This window comes from Haemorhous mexicanus, chromosome 3 (genome assembly GCF_027477595.1).
Source record: "Haemorhous mexicanus isolate bHaeMex1 chromosome 3, bHaeMex1.pri, whole genome shotgun sequence".
NCBI classification, from domain to species: Eukaryota; Metazoa; Chordata; class Aves; order Passeriformes; family Fringillidae; genus Haemorhous; species Haemorhous mexicanus.
The window spans coordinates 53,055,664-53,073,152 of record NC_082343.1 but is presented as its reverse complement, the minus strand read 5'-3'; the positions used below and the strand labels follow the sequence as shown (position 1 = coordinate 53,073,152).

Genomic DNA, 17,489 nt, shown 5'->3' with positions numbered 1-17,489 from the left:
CTTTTTCTATTGTAAATAAAGCCTGTGAGTAAATAACTTCTGAGGCTCTGCTGAGGTGTTTGTTGGTTGTGCAGTAGACATATTCAGTTTAATAAAAGAAAAATAACTAACACAGTAACTTTTTGTTGGCTACTGAGTGGAGTAATCACATTGTATTACCAGACAGATAAGCAGCAGTTATTCCTCAGGAACTGCAGCTGAGAGCAGAAGAGGGAGGAGCTATTTAGGTTAAGCAGTAATGTAGAATTACATAGTAAGAGAACACAGGTATGTGGAATATCTCACTTTAAAAGAGCCTCTATGCATCAAAAATGGAAAATGGTTCTTGTAGTTCCCCAGGCTGTCTTTTGCTTTCAGATTTTTTTTTTAAATTTCCAGTTCTTCTGGCTACTTTATTACCATTTCTGCTTGTGAAGTATCTTTCTCATGAGCACCGACTGTGCCGAAGAAAAAGCAGTAGAGAAGGTCTTAATACAAGCAAAGAGCAACTCTGCCTTGAAGTCTACCAGGTGTGACTTTTTACTTGGGAGGATGGTAGTTGCTTCTAAGCGAGTGTTCATCTGGCTATCTGTATTTTCCTTTGTTGGTGCTACTGAACATATCAGAAGGGTGTAGAATTCTTTATTCTGCCCTGTTTTTGAGGGTGACAACATTTTCTTTGAGTTGTAGTCAAGTAGGACAGTCAGTTACTCTAGATATTTGGAAAAATGGATCCTCTAAGTCAGGGTCAGTTGCATGTAGAGTGCATCTACCTTTTTGTGGATTGATGAGTGGTGGTGGTTGCCATGTACTACCAAATCAGAAGAGAATTACTGACCTCTGGAGAGCCATAGAGCTCTGCATGAGAGACTCTGCAAGTCAGATTGATGTGTAGAGATTGTAACAGCTTTTGCAGAAGCTGTTAGTAAGACCATAAATTTTGGTTGCAAATGGAAAAATCAAAAAGTAACTACTGCATTAGGAAATGTCTTTAATAAATGAAGCTGATGCACTAGGAATCTACATGCTACCAGGAACAAGAGGTGTTGCAGACAGCTTTTGGAATGGGTCAAGTTCAGCAATTACCTAAATATAACTGTTTCAAAAAGCACTACCAATAATAAAAGTTCTGTGAGGTTTTTGTGTGTGTGTGTGGTGTTCAGCATATTCACTTGCTAAGAATTTATCTGTCATAAATCAGAGTTTTAAATTTCTGGTGATTTTCACTGCTTTTCTATTAGCAAAGTGAAAGCATGACTCCAGATCTGACAACCTGTACTCAGGGAGTGGGCATGCTTGTAAAACAGTTCCCAAAGTACAGGGGCAGAATAATTCCTCTGAGCCTTAAAGTACTGGGTCATTTTTTGAACAGCTAATTATTTCTGATGTGATTAATTCTGAAATTTCATTTAACTGAAACAGATGTATGTTTGACCCTGGAATGACCTGTAGAATGGGAAATCTTCGTTCTAAGTATCTATAGAGAATTAATTGTCCTAGCGGATGAGTAGCTTTTTCTTCCCGATGGCGTTTTAGCAGTCTGCTTCCACTGTGGATCTGTGCAGTGTGAAAATCAAGGGCAGAGGAGTATTAGGAGAAGCTCAGACAGTAAGAGACTCTAAATAGTTCACTGCCAGAGAGCGTGTGTTGTCTTGGAAGTCCTCCAGCAGTATTGGTTTTATTTCTTTCAAAGCCTGTGTTCTGAAGCCAGGTTTGTGGAATCGGCTGAGATGTATCTTCATGGAACAATCAGTAAAACTTTACTATTTGTTATGCAACAGAGAACAGCAATGCCCTAAATATACTCTGTGCCTTGGAATTCTTAGTATCAACTGATTAACTATATTTACTACAATGCCTAAGTACCTAACAAGATAAATGTACATATTAGAGGTAATTTTACACTTGCTGTTCAGCAGCACATGAACATTTTCTGCTTCACACTGACTGAATATTAAATACAGCAGTATTCATTATCCTTCACAGATGCATTTTGCAAATGATCTTTGGATAGGTGTAAGACAGTTGAAATGTTTGCAATGTGTTGAAACATAGAATTCAAAGCAATACTTGAACTGTTTCTTTTAGTGGCATTCTTTTTTTATCTGTCTGCAATTGTCTTTTTATTTGTTTCCCACCTTGTGCCAGGCTCTGTGGAGCCCTGTGAAGAACTGGGTCAGAGACTTGACTTGGTTAAAAATAACTCATCAAAAGAAGGATCTTTGTCAGTTCTCTGTCTTGTTCCTGTTGCACAGTGCAGCAGCTGTTGAATCTGTGAAGCTACCTTCAAGGGATATCTTTGAAAAGAAGTTAAAAATTCTGACTAATATTAGCAGACTAATCAGTATTGCTTTGTCCAGTTGACAGTAGGTGAGAGACTGTAGTTGGAAAACTGTGCCAGGCTGTGGTCAGTGATTAGTGAGGTAGATTGAGATAAATGAAGTGACAGGAATTGATCTAACTGCAGTTGCAGAGTAATGTGATTAGAAGATAACGAATTGGGATGACAGAAACTATTCAAGCTAGGAAAAAACGAGTGAAGGAGATTTTCCTTCAGTGTGTAGGGATGGTTGGGGGTTTTTTTTCACTACAGTAGCAATGATGAGGAAACATTTTTTCAACTTACATCACACATCCCTGAATTACATTAGAGGTGTGGCTAATTTTTGTTGTAGCTGAGGTGAGTGGAGTACATGACTTCAGGACACCATCGTTGTAGGACAGTGTGTTCTAGGAACCAATTTGAGGTTGTATTCCAATAAACTTTTAAGTTGGAAAACATTCTGTCATGTGTTTTCAGTTTGAAAACTCATCAATGAACTACAGTGTATGGGATACAGAAATAACATTGTTGATATGATACATTTTTAAATTTTAAACTGTGAATTAAAATCAGTCCACAGTCTTTTTATTAAATTAATTAAATCAGTCCACATTTTTATTAACTAACACAACTGAAGCAAGATATAGTTAATTTTTTTATCTTTTTTTGTATCTTAAGTAAACAGCTTTTTCTTGAAGTGTAATGCTTGTTTTTCATTTGAAGGTTGTTAATATGAGCAGTAAAAATTGTTTTCTAAATACTGAAGCACAAGTATATTCATATGGTTTGGTTTACCTCAATTTGTATCAAATATATATTGTATAATGAATGTGAGAACTTGTTTTGTATTTCTGGTGCATGGTTTACATGGAATTGTTCATGGTCTTTGTTAAATTCAAACATAAGAGAAAACTTTGTTACTGTAAAGGTGATCACTCAAAGAGGTTGTCTAGAGAGGTTGTTGAGTTTCCCTACTTGGATATATATACTCAAAATCCCAACTGGACACAGTCCAAAGCAACGTCCTGAGCCTGCTTTGAGCAGGGGGAGTGGAGCAAGTGATCTCCAGAGGACCTTTGCAAGTTCAACTATTGTGTGATTCTGTGTAGGCTTTCTTTGTGTTTAACAATTTTCATGTTTATAGTTTTGGTGTAAGACTTCTATTTAATCAACAATGCCCTGGTTTGGATGAGATGATACAAAAGGCCCTCCTCTAAGTTTGTTCACTCCCCCTCCCATCAGCACACACCATGTCTGTTTTAGCTTCCAGCCTGCTAAAGTTGTCTTCAGGTCTTGCCTCTTGCCACCCTCTGGTATGGAACAGTAGGTACTTAAGTAAGTCTCTCCAAGCAGATGAAATATTTTTATCTTTACTGTGTAGGTGGCATGTATGTTGCTTCATTTATTGTTTTAGCATTGAAGTCATCCCTGTTTAAATACTGTTTTACTTCTGCATGAATAATATTTACAGATAATGGGCTTCATTTGCCTTGTAGAAGAACCTGGGGGCAGGGAGACTGTGAGATTCTGGAAGACACTCCCAGAGAGATTTCATGAGTTCTGGGAAGTGTGTTTCACTGCATTTGATAGAGAAATTATTTGTTCCACTTCACCTGGAATTTGTAAAGGTTCACAAACCTCTTGAAGTTCAGTGGCCTCTTATTTGAAACCTATAAGGGTTCTAGAAGGTATCTGCTTGAAACAGTGCCCTTTGACAACATACTGCTTCCCAGCCATGTCTGGTTTCTGCCAACTCCTGGTATTTCTGATGCTGTTGTTACATATTTGTGGTATCATGACTGAGCATGCAATTTAGTAATTCACAGCTACTGTACAGAGGTGTGGTTTTGTGAGTTTTTTGTTTGGGGGGGTTTTCTGGTGTTTTTTTTATTGAGGGCTTTCAACAATTCTGGAGCTTTACTGAGTCTAGTAAATTACAGTAGTATGACCTCAGGTTCTTCATATCTAAGGAGATTAAAACAATTGTGAAGCATTTTGTCTTGAAGGTGGCTCTGCATTCCTTGAAGAGTTTAGGGAAATTCCTTATCCTCTCTCTTCTTAAGCAGATGAAAGCCCTAAATCTCAGAGAAGCAGTTATTTGAGAATTTATTATTATTATTCCCCCATTCAGTGTAACTTATTACCTGTTTCTTGTTTAAATTCTGCTTCAGGGAATTTCCAGGTACGCTGTTTTGAGTAGGTTTGGGCATGATGTCACTCAGCAGAGGAGTTTCTACTAGGTGCTTGCATCTAATGATTTTACTCAGCCTTCAGTCATGTTTCTAATGAGGTTATATTCTGTATTTGAAACAGAGGACTCCTTTAGCTAGCTGTGAGTGGATTTGACACCTCTCATTCAGCAGCAGCAGAGCATTCTTTTTTGAGGGGGGGTAGATGGGGAAGACAGGGTGGTTTTTGTTTTGGGTTTGGTGGGGGGTTTTTTTTGGGTTTTTTTTTTTATCCTTAGCTTTTTGCTTTTCTTTATACTTATATCTGGTGTATTTATGTATATTTACCTTGAATCCATGCTTGCCTTTCCTTTCTCATACTTACCTGTCACAGTAGCTTAGTTATTAATTCAGTTTTTAACTGAAGTTTTTTTTCTATCTGGCAGTACTGACAACAAAAGATAGTTTGTATTTCAGCTGTGACTTTGAAATTGCACAAAGCCATTACTGCCTAATAATTCCATAAGATCAAAATGCCTCTCTCATTGCTTCTTTTCATAAGACTCATGAGAGTCTGGTTAACTCATCTGTTGGTGCTAGGCCACTGAATCCACAAGCTTTTTCTATTTTGCTTGTAGTCAAGTATGTGGATGTTCCATCAGTCTTCCAGCATACAGCATACAGTGCTTTAAAAAAGAATTGCTTTTGCTATCACACTGGCTTTGATTCCTAGCTGTCTCTTGAATCTCCACTCCTTTAGCTCTGCTAGTTATTTAAACTCAGGATAATTATTTTTGGCATTAGGTTGAGTAAAGGTTTAGATGTCAATGGCTCAGTTTTTATTTGAATTGTCATCTGTCACTGACAGTTACACTGTGACTTCTTTCCTGGTGGAACTTTCTGTAGTCCAACCAACCTGTTGAAATTAGTGTGTGATCCCCTGATTTCTCTCCAGACATCATGCTGCAGAAATACTACAGTGGGAAAATACGTATAACATAGGAGCTGTGGAACAATGTGTGAAGTGTGATGCAGACACAGACAACTGAATTAATGCAGTATTTTTTGTCCAGCAAGATTTGAGCTGCACGTACCTAAACCTGCTGATTCTCTTGTGACTTTTTTGGAATTAAGTGTCAACTTCCTGCACCTTCCTGTGATGGGTTTTACAGCAGCTTATTTTCATGAGGTTCCAGAATCCTAGTGCATGGCAAGGACATAACTAAGTGGTGTTTTGCTGAACTGCATCTGGCTCAGTGCACTCATCTGATTCATTGGATAGAGTTAATGAAGCCTGTTTTCTGATCTAGTGGTGCTGAAGCACACAGGCTTTGTGCATTGGGTGGCTCAGTTATTGTTATGTGAAACTTCACTTCTTCATCTGGAACTTGCCTGCAACTAGGGCTCTTCTGCACTCAGAACTGTGTCCTCTGAAAGCTGGGAAACCTTTCAGGACAGCTTTCTCTAAGTCCGCTAATAGTACATCCCAGTAGTTAGGAAAATGAGCAGATGTGGCGAGAGACCAGGTTTGCCAACAAGGGAACATGACTGAGCTCATGTGGGAAGGGTGAGGACAGAAATTAATGCTCATGGATGTAAATTAGTCTGAGATTCTTTGCACTGATGGTCACAGGAAAAGTCTCATGGACTTCTGTGCCTGAGATGAAACTGAAGGAGAGAAACTACTAGTATTACAAAAAGATGATGGGTCTCTAGAGAAATGTCAAGTCCATGGGATTAGATGGGATCCTTCTGAGGTTGTTGAGCTAGCTAATGTTGTTGCAAGCCATATTTCTCTTTGAATACTTGTGGAGATCTGGGTTCCATCTCAATGACTGGAGAAAGATGTTACAGGCATCTTTAAGAATGTAAAGGAAGATTTATTTGGGGAACTGCATGCTGGTCAGCTGCAGTTTGGTCCCTGAGGAATTGTGGAGGCAGTCTGTTTAGAAGCCATTTCTAGGCACATGAAGGTGAAAACAGTAATTAGGATTACCAAGAGTACTTGTCCACCAGGTTGTCTGGAACTGTGGTTGAGGAAATAGAGGCAGTGATGCCATCTATGTTGACTTCAACAAGTGTTTCACTGTGGTATTCCAAGAGCATCTTTGTGTCTCATTTGTAACATTGCAATCTAGATGAGACTGCTCAGTAGATAAAAAGGCAGCCTGGATCATTTAGCTCTGAGAGTCTGATTTGGAGTGTGTCATGTTTAGTAGCTTATCAGTGACCTGGCACAAGCTGGAATGCCCTTCAGTAAGATTGCAGGTCATCATTGTGGAGCGGGATGCACTCAGTATGTTTGAAAACATGGCATGCTACTCTGAAATGTATGAAATCTGTATAGCTGTTGTGTTTAAAATTTCTTTCTATGAGTAACTGTGTTTCATTTCAGATTATGGAGCTCTGTGGTGCAACAAGACTTGGCTATTTTGGAAGAAGTCAATTTTACATTGCTTTGAAACTTGTTGCTGTGGCCCAATCTGGTCTCCCTCTAAGAGTGGAAAGCTTAAATACAGGTAAACCACAGGATCGATCGGGGGGTGGGGTTTGAGTGGCTGAGTGCAATTTTTGGTAGTTGGCTTACATATTCTTACAGAGTACCCTTGTAAATTAGTGGGATATGTCTTTATCTGTTTTGCTAATTTAAAAATGCAGAGAAACTGAGAGAGTTTTCTTACTGTGCAGTAAATACAAGTTGAAATACCTTACTCATTGAATAAGTATTGCATTCACCATGGGACGAATGAACAACTTGTACCTTGCTACGTAGTAGCAAGTTAATTCTATAGATTACTGATGTGAGAAATTGTGTGCCATGTCCTCTGAGTGAAGTACTAAGAGGAGTAATGTAAACTGGAAGGAGAAGAAGAATGCAGCATTTGCAGGCTTTTGTAGCTGCTGGGTTTCCAAAGCCTTGATTGTGACAGATGGAAGGTTTTCTTTTCTAACATTACATTTCTTTGCACTTGGTTTGACAGTTTTTTCCCTTCTTAGAGCCAATATGAAGATTAGGTTAAGTTTTTTTCCTAGTGAAAAACATGACCTGTAAAAGTTATTTGAAGTCTATTATCAGCCAAATCACCTGTTACCCTATTTTTAAAGGTCTTCAAAGGTCAGCTGTGGTGTGGGTGGTGAAATAGGTGAAACAGGAGGAAGGCTTACTCTAGAAAGATGGTTTAGAGCTGCAGGAAGAGCTTTGATATGAGGCTCTCCTGTAGCCTTCTGAAGGAGATAAGTGGATCCATGTCCTTGTTCTGTAAGATGAAAAGAGACTTAGAAGGATGAAATAATGAGTTTTAAGGCACTATAGCCCATGCATTATCGTACACAACTCACAAGCTAAAAATATCTTTGGAGCATGGTTTTGCTTTAGAGTGACTTTCCTAATAGATTTCATCTCTGTAGAATAATACTATGATTTTTATATGCTGGTAAATAAAAGAAGTCTTAGGAGGTTTTTATGCCTAAAGGATATAGATTAAACAGCAATTAAGGAGACTGTTAAAAACAATCTGCTATGACAAGTATTTGACAAAGCTATATAAAAAAGAAATTAATCACTGTGTATACTTTCACAGTTATGTTTATTCTAGGCTTATTCAAACTGTTTATACTGATATCATTGGGTATTGTAGCTTTTTGGAAAAGTGCATTGTTTTAGTCAACATTTGCTAGTATTCAAGCCCCTTTCTGTTTAAAAACCACTGTGTGTTTATAAACACAGAGTTTTCCTGATGTGTTCCGTAATCTAAAGCCTTAGCAGGTTGTAGCAGAATGCCCTAAAATCAGAAAGCTGGAAAAAGAACCTTCAACTCTTAATACTGATACAACTGGAACTTGATCAAACAACTGTGGAATTTCTCATAAAATGCCTGTTGGAGAAGGGAAAGACAAATCTGTTTGTAGGCTTTTTACAGGGATTTTGTAATCTTGGTTTTATTTTAATGCAAGGTACCTTAGCTGGAAGGAGCTTTTCTATTAAAAAAAAGAAAAAGAGAAATCACAAGAATTTTGAAGGAAAGAATTAAAGGAAAGTACAGAGTTAATTTCAAAATATAAAATATGTTGCCAAAAAGTTAACAGTGATTGGAACTTTAATTTCACATTGATAATTTTCTTGAATAATGACAATATTAGAAATACTTGTAATGATTTCTGAACTTCTAGGAATAATTTTCTGTAAATGGTTCCAAGGCTACAAAATAAACCAAGTACAATAGAGAGAACATTTATTTTTACCCTGTTTTTAGCTATGGTCTGTTGCCTTGGTTGCAGTGGTTCCAGTCCTATCTATGAATTTCTTGCTTCTAGAATGATTCAAGCATTGTTGTAACAGCTAACTCAACAACTAAAATGCAGGCTGAAATAATGATTCTGAGCTTTGCTAATTTAGTTCTGCACATTCCATCTCCAAGATGTCTTGAAGACAAGTGTTAGAGCCATCCCAAATTAAGCTGTATACTCTTTGTCTCTTCAGACATTTTAAATTAGTTGAAGCTTATATTTTTGGACATCTACTTTTTAGCTCTCAATTTTATGCATGTTTCATTGATTTTTTTAAAATTTTCTTCATTCTTTTAACATGGGAATTTCCTTCACCTTCCTACTTTTTCCTTTTGTTTTTTTGTGTGTGTGTTGTCAGTAGACAAGGAATTTGCTTTATCTGAATTGCTCAGTGGAAGCTCAGTCAAATTTTAAATGCTAAGTCTAACCTAAATGTGGTCCAACTGATTCTTAAGTACTCTTTTGATTACTCAGATGGGCAGTAGAGTAAGAATACTGGCATTAGTTATTATGCTACAAGCCTCCAAAGCTGTTGTTCCTTTGTCCCAGAAAATTTTCCTTCCAGGAAGCTAAAAATTGAGACTTGAATAAGCAGTGTCTATTTCAAAGCAATATTTCTTTTTTAAGTATGGAATGCAGGTTTTGGTGGAAAAAAATATTAGGAAGGATATGGGCATGAAGAGTACAGAGAACTCTTTAATAGACTCAATATCAAGGGTTAGTTCCATTCATGACAGCTCTCACATCTATAATTGAGGGATTTCTGAATGGTAACAAATGTAGTGTTGAAATGAGATTTTTCTGCTGTTACTGGAAAAAGTCAGAGAGGAGAGAGGTAAAAATAGCAGGTTAGTCACGTAGGAACTTAGTACAGCTAAACAAACCTATATTTATCTAGTCTTGCTTTTAAAGAAGATAGTAGAATATTTTGTGTTTCTTTTGAGTTCTCTATTATTTTGTGACTTGTGCTGGCACAGCCAATTGCACAGACTTCCCCTGTGTCAGTTGGATCATCTGGTGTCTGTATTCTCCTGGTTTTGCAGACATACACATTTTCACTTGTATGCAATGGCTTTTTTCACTTTTTGGCTGGCCGTGGTTTGCTGTTTAGTTGTGTTACTTTCCTGCTGCAGCATGGGGTACAATGCTCATGTAATAAACAGTATGCAATTTCATCTTGTATTTTAATATAGTTGTAGTACCACTGACTCATTCTCAGTACCAGAAGTAATTTACGTAAGCAGTCAGCAAGAGAAATTAAATTTGAGCCATACTTGTAATTTTGTGTTGGAGACATAATTTCCAAATAAGCTGTACAAAAGATTCACAATTTAGGTTTATTCAAAGTGGAACACTAAGAAGGTTGCAGTTGGGAGAAAAATGGTAGAGGTTTTGCAGTGGGAAATTGAAGGTTTACATAGTCTCATTTCTATGTTGGGCTGCTCTGAACCATGGTACATTAAGCTGATGGGCTTCCTAGCATTTTGTAGAAACTTTGTATTTTAGTTGTTCATATCAAATGAGGTGACATTGGAATATTTCCAGTTGTATTTCCAGTATTCCAAATGAGCTAATTTAGCTTTTGTTGTAGAAAAGTATGCATAGATGTGTTTAAGCAATAGTGACACTCTTGGTACAGCTAGATTGTATTATCTTTTGTAAATATGAACATGACATTAGCTCACCAAAAGATGATGCTGAATAGACTGCAGTATTTTAGCATTTGTTTTGCTGATGAAACATTCTATATGAAGACCCTAGTTCTTGATATGTGCTAGAAATGGTAGAAAAATTTTGAAAATCATGCTTCAGTAATGAAATGTTGACAAATCTAACAAAAAATGAGCTAAATCCAGGTTATGTTGTTGCTGCTGCATTTAATGCACAGTTGTGGTGCAAAGCTGTGATGGAGCAATATGAAGTTATCTTTGTGTACCTAAGTCAGGACTTGGGTAGCAGAATCATGAAGTCTAATGCAGAATAGGTATTTGCTTTTATCAGCTGCCAAGTGTTGACTTGACTATAGCAGCAGTCTCAGTGTGTAAGGAATTGAGTCACATGAGAAATTTTAACTTCAAAATAGAACAGTGTTTTTATTTTTAATCATCATATTTATGTATAGTGAATGTCCTGCTTTGTGTTTTTTAACAGTAAAGGACCTCCCTCTTCCCAGATTTGTTGTGTCAAAGAATGAACAAGAGTCAAGACACACAGCCTTGTATTCCTCAGATGCTGATAACCCAGCTTCATATTCAGGTGTGATTCCTCCTCCTCCACCTGGCAGGATACAAGTCAAAAAAGGCTCTGTGAGCCATGATGCAGTTCAGCAGCGTACATCAACTGATCAACAGGTAAATTAACTTAAAAGATTAAATGGGATTCTTAATCACTATTGTGCTGTGTAGATGTCAGTTTGATAGGGCTTCTAAGCTAGGTTACTTTCAATATAATTTCTTAAGAAAATTATATATATTATACACGAAGACCATCTCTGCCTCTGAAATACTTGCAGGTAAAGAGACATTTATTATGAGGTCTTAAAATCTGTTTTTAAAATATTGGCAGTAATGGACAAAGAATTGAGACAAAAAGAAATTCAGTGTGTAGGTTAGGATGGCAAATATATAGTTGTAGTCATTATGGTATTAATAGCATGTTTATTAAATTGTTCCCATCAGTTTCCTGGTCATTGGAACACTGTTGTACTCATGGTACTGAGTGCCATGGAAGACTGAACTTCTAGTCCTTCAACATGCTCCAATACATGTAAATCTGAAATACTGTATTTAGAAAAAAAGTTCTCTAAATTTTTACGGTTGCTTTTCTCTGCCTCACATTTTGTTGTTCAGTGGTTTAACTGTTAAGGAGAAACAACGAGAACCAGAAAAGCAGACCACAGTTTTCAAATAGCTTTTTCTTATGTTTTAATAATGAGAAAACAGATTACTCTTTGTTCACTGGTTCTTTCATCTTCAGTGACAAGATGTCTGAATTAATGAAAACTGTAAAACCTTACAACTCTGTGCCTTTTCATACACAATTCCTTGGGTTTACAGTCTTGATGCTCTTTGTCCATGGGGAATTCTTTCTGATTGTCTTTTTTACAAACAAGAGCTGAGTACAAATGCTAAATTTTGCTGGGTATAGTATTGAATTACCTGTTTTCTTCCCCATGGTGTGCTTTTATTCTGGGCTTATTTTGTTAAGAATTGAGGAACTTGCAAATGTCCCATAGTCTCTGTGGGAATCGAGGAATCACTCATAAACATTTATTAGTCTCTATGGAAATAGCCCAGACTGATCCAATATAAAGAAAAAGTAAATTAGTAGAGGAAATCCATAATCAGTGTTTGGCTGCCACTTCCTTTCTTTCAAAGAGAAGATGGGGAGTATAATGAAAAAAGAGCTAGCAATAGGTCTCAAGATAGCTTTTTGCTGTCGGGTTTTGGTTAGGTGTGTTTGAGAGAGCTACCAAGCACTTTGCACATTGCAAATCTCCTAAGTCTTGATTGTGAGGTTTTGGTTGGATTGAAACTGTGTTTTACATGCTTCCATCATAATGTTTGAGTTTATTTAGTGAACAGTTGTAATTTGGTACAGGAATCTGTAGTGGCATAATGTTAAAATAATAAAAAGAAAAGTAAATCTGGTGTTTGAGGTCTTCAAGTTCAGAATAAAGAGGCCGCATATTCACAAAAGTGTATGTGCATCCCAATTTAATTTCTCTGTTTTGGCTGATAAAAGCAACTTGGTATCTCTTTTTTACACAAGTCTGTCTGGGATCTTCAGAATAAAGAAACTCTGTATCTAAGTTCTTGGAGTGATCTGGCCCAGAAAGCCAGCTTGGAACAAATGTAACAGACAGTACACATTGAGTCCAGCAGTTTTAGGTTTCACAGTCTAGAACATCGGGAACTGTTGTCTAATTGTGCACCCTGATGTAAAGCTGAACATTCTATGACTAATGCTCATTTCTGTACAATGAGCCCACTCAAGCAGCCCTATTGTCCCAATCTAATACTTAGTGATTCAAATACCAGGTTAGAAATAAACTGAGAAAGGAGCTTAAGCCCAGGTTTCTCACTTAACCATATAAATACTCTAATTGGTTTGTTTTATAAAAGATGGGTACTGCTTTTATCCATGTTTTCAAATTGCTGATTTAGTTGTCTTGACCTGGAGATAACATTCAGGTTTATAAAATCTAGAAGGAGTTTCAGATTCTGAATTCTCATGCCACCTTTTTGACTGATAAGTATTTGAAGAGATGAAGTCTGACAGGTAAATCACAATGTGTCATCTTTATAGGGATCACTCTTCTGTCTGGAGGAGTATGTCAGTTAAGCATGGATATTTCACTCATGGAGTTTATCATGTACTTGTTAGATTCTCCATTAAAAAATTTGTGGGTTTGTTTTTTTCTTCAAACTGTTTGTGGCTTTGAGAATGTGACCAGCACTTAAAAATACATTGATTTCTTAAAATGCTATGGCTGGAATATTTTTTGTATGGCGTCATAAGGTATCTTCATATTTAAAATCGGTTCATTTATATGCAGCTTTCTGTACTGGTGAGATTTGTCATGCATAGTATGATATCTTATAATCACAAATAATTTCTGTAGAAGAACTTTACGGAATATGTTGTCTACTGAAATGTTCTATGTAAAACTATTTCAATGCATTATTTCAGCAGTTCCCTCAATGAACTTTACTTGGAGGTAGGGAATCAGGAAATAGCAGTTAGGTTGTGTTTCCAAAGAGTAGCTAAAATGATTTTGTGGTAGCTTTTGTAATTTATAAATATAGCACTAGGCAGAAGTTGTCTTTTTAATATTGTTAGAAGGTGACTGAAGCTGTTGTGGAAGCTGCAGAACTGATTTTAGGAGTCTAGCTGAGTAATGAAAGATGCCATCACTCACTAGATAGCATGTGAACTACACATCCTAGTGGAGATAAAACACGGGTGAAAATTTTTTTTTTTTCCTTCTGACAGAATTCCTTTTTCATGTAAAATAGAGGCTAAGTAAATTTGAGCACTTCTGCTGGCAATGCGACTTCTATACAAGCACTTTGGTGACATAGGTATGCTACCACAGTAGCATATACATATCTATATATACGTATCTATACCTTGATAGTAGCAGCTATGTCACTAAAAATGTTAGTGTACTGAAAACTTTCACAGAAGAGCTGCAATGTTGAGATTAGGAGGAATTTTGTGTCTTCTGAAGGTAGCTTACAAGTGACTAAATGTTCTCAGTGTTGGAGATGTTTTGTGTTTTGCTGTTAAAGCCAAAAACCAAATACCTTTTTCAGGTTTTTTTAGTATGGTCTGATGTTGATCAGGTACTGCTTTAGGATACTTTTACTCTTTTCCAGGGAAGGGGGTATTTAGCTTCAATAGAATGCTTACAGGCTGAAACTTGCTATACCCCTGTGAAAATAAAAAGTAAAGCTGAAGGTACTCCTCTGCCTATGGGTTCATTAAGCATATTACTGGCACTCCAGATCATATCGATTTAGTGCTATGTCAATGCAGCCTTAGGAGAAGAAGCTCAAATTTGGTAGTACCCATAGCAGACAGAATTTGATAATTTCAATTCTTTCAACTGTATGAGAACCAGTGTGATTTTATTTTAAGGTTCTGCTAGTAGTTCTGGTAGCTTGTTTCTGTGCACTTCTGTTTTGTAGATTGAACAGGTAATTTCAGATAAAATATACCTGGTTTACAAGCACAGAACTGGAAAAGATCTCATATGTAATTTTATTATTAAAATTTTTAAAAAGATCAGGGTTTTCTCTTGAAACTGCAAAGCCTTTCATTCCACACTGGCTTTGTTGGGGAAAACTATTCCAGGGCCTTAGTAGGAATATTCATGGGAATATGGTGGGAATTCCCACTTAACTCAGCCTGTTCATTTAACAACTCTGTCATTAGTATTTGCTGCAGGGCACTACCAGTATTTACTGGAAAACTATTGCATTCCACTTTAGCTCTGTTTTGCTTGACAAAGCAATCCACAGTCTCAAGTTTCATTTCATAAAGTCGTTACCAGTAATCCTTAATCCTTCTCTGCCTGTGATCCAATTTGAATTTGCATTTATTGAAAATATTTTGCTACATTTGTATTTCTTGTTCCAAGTGATATTTGACCAGTATTAATACTATTTGGTAGGGTTCTTTCCTGTTTTTGCTTGATATGTCTTACCTCCTATACCTTGGCAGCTCTGAATAAAGCAAATCTGTCCTAGCTGACATGCTGTAGAAGTCTGATACGTGACCTATGCACCTAGTCTTCTCTTTATGGCCTTTGGTAGTAACATTCATTATGCGAGAAAAACTGTATTTTATGTTTTAAAATTTGATAGCTGACTGTTCCCTATGTCCTGAAAGGGATCCATCTGTCTGCTGCCTTACATTTGTTGTTACAATGTAACAACATGCTATGTAGTGTGCATAATCGATTACCTAAAGTATCAAATATGATTATTGTCCAAATCAGTCATTCAAGAGCATTATTAGAAACTTCCCTTCAATCTTGTAATCTCCATTCTAATACAATCCAGCTTTGCCCCTTCTATAGCCAGTTGTTTTACACCTTAGATCCTTGTATTAGTCTCCACATTGTTGGAACTATCTTGTATGACACCCTGCTGAGGTAATGCTCAGCTTCAGGTTAAATGTAGTACAGTTCCTTTGTTGAGGAAAACCCAAAAACACCAGGATCATTTCTCATGCTGTGACTGATCCCTTTTTCATTTGTCTCTGGTTTATTTATTATTTTCCTCAATCGGCTGAACCACACATCTTGTCTTGGAAACTATATAGTGCTGCAAGTGGAGAAGTTCTCATTGAACCTCGGGCTGTTTTGTTCTTTGGTGTGAAGGCCAGTTGGCTAAAAAAACCTGGGTTCTACAGTGCGATTGCCATCTTTAAATAAATCTTTTTTCATGATGAATCTCGTGACTTAACTCATAAGCAGGCTGGGTGGTGTGGTGTCAGGGCCTGGATTGCAACACCTTTAAAACTATTCGTGAGATATCATGTCTGGCTTCATTGCCTCTGGAATTCTCATTAGGCAGTTTTCTTCTGGCCTGATGTGTACAACCCAGGAAAAGGTTTATAATCTCATTTGTCTCATGTATGCTTATAGTGCCCTTGTGAGGCTGAGATCCCTCTGGACAATATTGTCCCTTTAGCACATTATTGTGCTGCCTTAAGCCAGTTTATTTGACTTACGTTCACTAAGGCTCTTTCTTTAGTCATATATTATATCACCTTTTTTAATTAACATGCTATTTTTAGTAACTTTTTGTCAGTTCAAAAATATCCAAGTTGCAAGTACTTCAGGTCTCAGTTTTGTAATTCCAGTCTGACAAAAATGCTTTTTTACAGTGTTTTTAAACATGACTTTTTTTTTCTTAATTAAGATGTGCTACTTATTTTTTGCCTGGTAGCCATAACATTTTTTTATTAGTTATCGACAAAGATGTCCTCATTAGTTTGATTTAACATGAAAATATTAACCATTTATGTCAACATGCTTTTATTAAGATATTTTCTGGAATCATTTAAATCAGATAAAATAAGTGGCTTAACATAGTAAAATACAGAATGTTGTAATTGCTTTGATTTTTATTGAGATTTGTCGAGAGGGAACATGAAAGGTAGTAGTTTAAATGTAATTGCATTGAAAATACTAAAAAAAATTATAAGAATAAGATTTTAATAGTAGCTGATCTAATAAACATCTACTACAGTCTGCAGACACTGAGTAAAATTGAGCTACCAGTAAGCTATATAATGCAAACAGTTCTTAGATGCTATGGTTTGGGAGAGCAGATAAGTTAGGTTCTGTATCCTAATTATCTTTTAAAAATCTGATTCTGGACTTTTCAAACTTTGAAAATTAATTTGTTTTATTAGTAGATTGGACAGGTGAAAGCAAAGAACCCTACTTGCTCAGTTCCAACAAACGCTTTCATAAACTCTCAAAACACTCTCACTTTATGCAAATGTGCATTGCAGCTGAGAATGAAGTTGGTTCTGATAAAACTACTCTGACTCTTTACTAAAAGTATGATGCTCAAGACAAAACTGAAGTGGAAACTGTACAATAAACCATATTTTCTAGGTAAAACTGAAAACTTTTTATCCAGTGTAAAGGCAGATAAATAGTTAAAAACCTATATACAAGGGGTAACCTGTATATAATTGCAGTTTCAGTAAATCTCTACTCATTGTGTTTCCCCATGACTGCTTTAGAATGGGAGTCAGTATTTCTACTGTCCTGCCTCCTCCCCAGCCTTTTTTGGCTTTCATCTTCCTTCTTTACACTTGCATTAAGCCATCAGCATTTTGGCCAAGACATTTGCTATATATGCACATATTTGTGTGTGTATATATAAATATGTTTAAAAAAAAAAAAAAAACTAAAGGTATTAGCTCTCTTAAGATTCTAGTTAGCTAGGTGAATGAATGCCGTGAGTGGTATTTGTGAGTGACTAGGATCGTGCAAGGGAAAGAAGGTACCAGAGCAATGCTGTCTAAATTGGGTTTAAACTGGTTTGGGAATGTGTGCCCATTGACAGTACAGCTAAAAATGTGGATTGTCCACCTTCCAGAAGTTTGGCATCAGAGCTGGTGACATGCTTTTGGTGTTTAATTACTTTGGAGTCTATAAGCTCCAAATCAATTTGGGAAATCTGTACAACATGTTCAGAATTCTG

The 17,489-nt window shown here is 36.6% G+C and overlaps 1 protein-coding gene across 12 annotated transcripts in view; it reads left to right on the top strand.

Moving 5' to 3' along the window:
• Nucleotides 1-17,489, top strand: part of REPS1 (RALBP1 associated Eps domain containing 1) — a 61,956-nt gene that overhangs the window by 8,656 nt on the left and 35,811 nt on the right. For all 12 annotated transcript variants that reach the window (XM_059841832.1, XM_059841836.1, XM_059841830.1 and 9 more), the window contains exons 2-3: nucleotides 6,866-6,989; nucleotides 10,909-11,108. In XM_059841832.1, coding sequence (XP_059697815.1) covers nucleotides 6,866-6,989; nucleotides 10,909-11,108 — 324 coding nt within the window. The remainder of the gene's footprint in view (nucleotides 1-6,865; nucleotides 6,990-10,908; nucleotides 11,109-17,489) is intronic.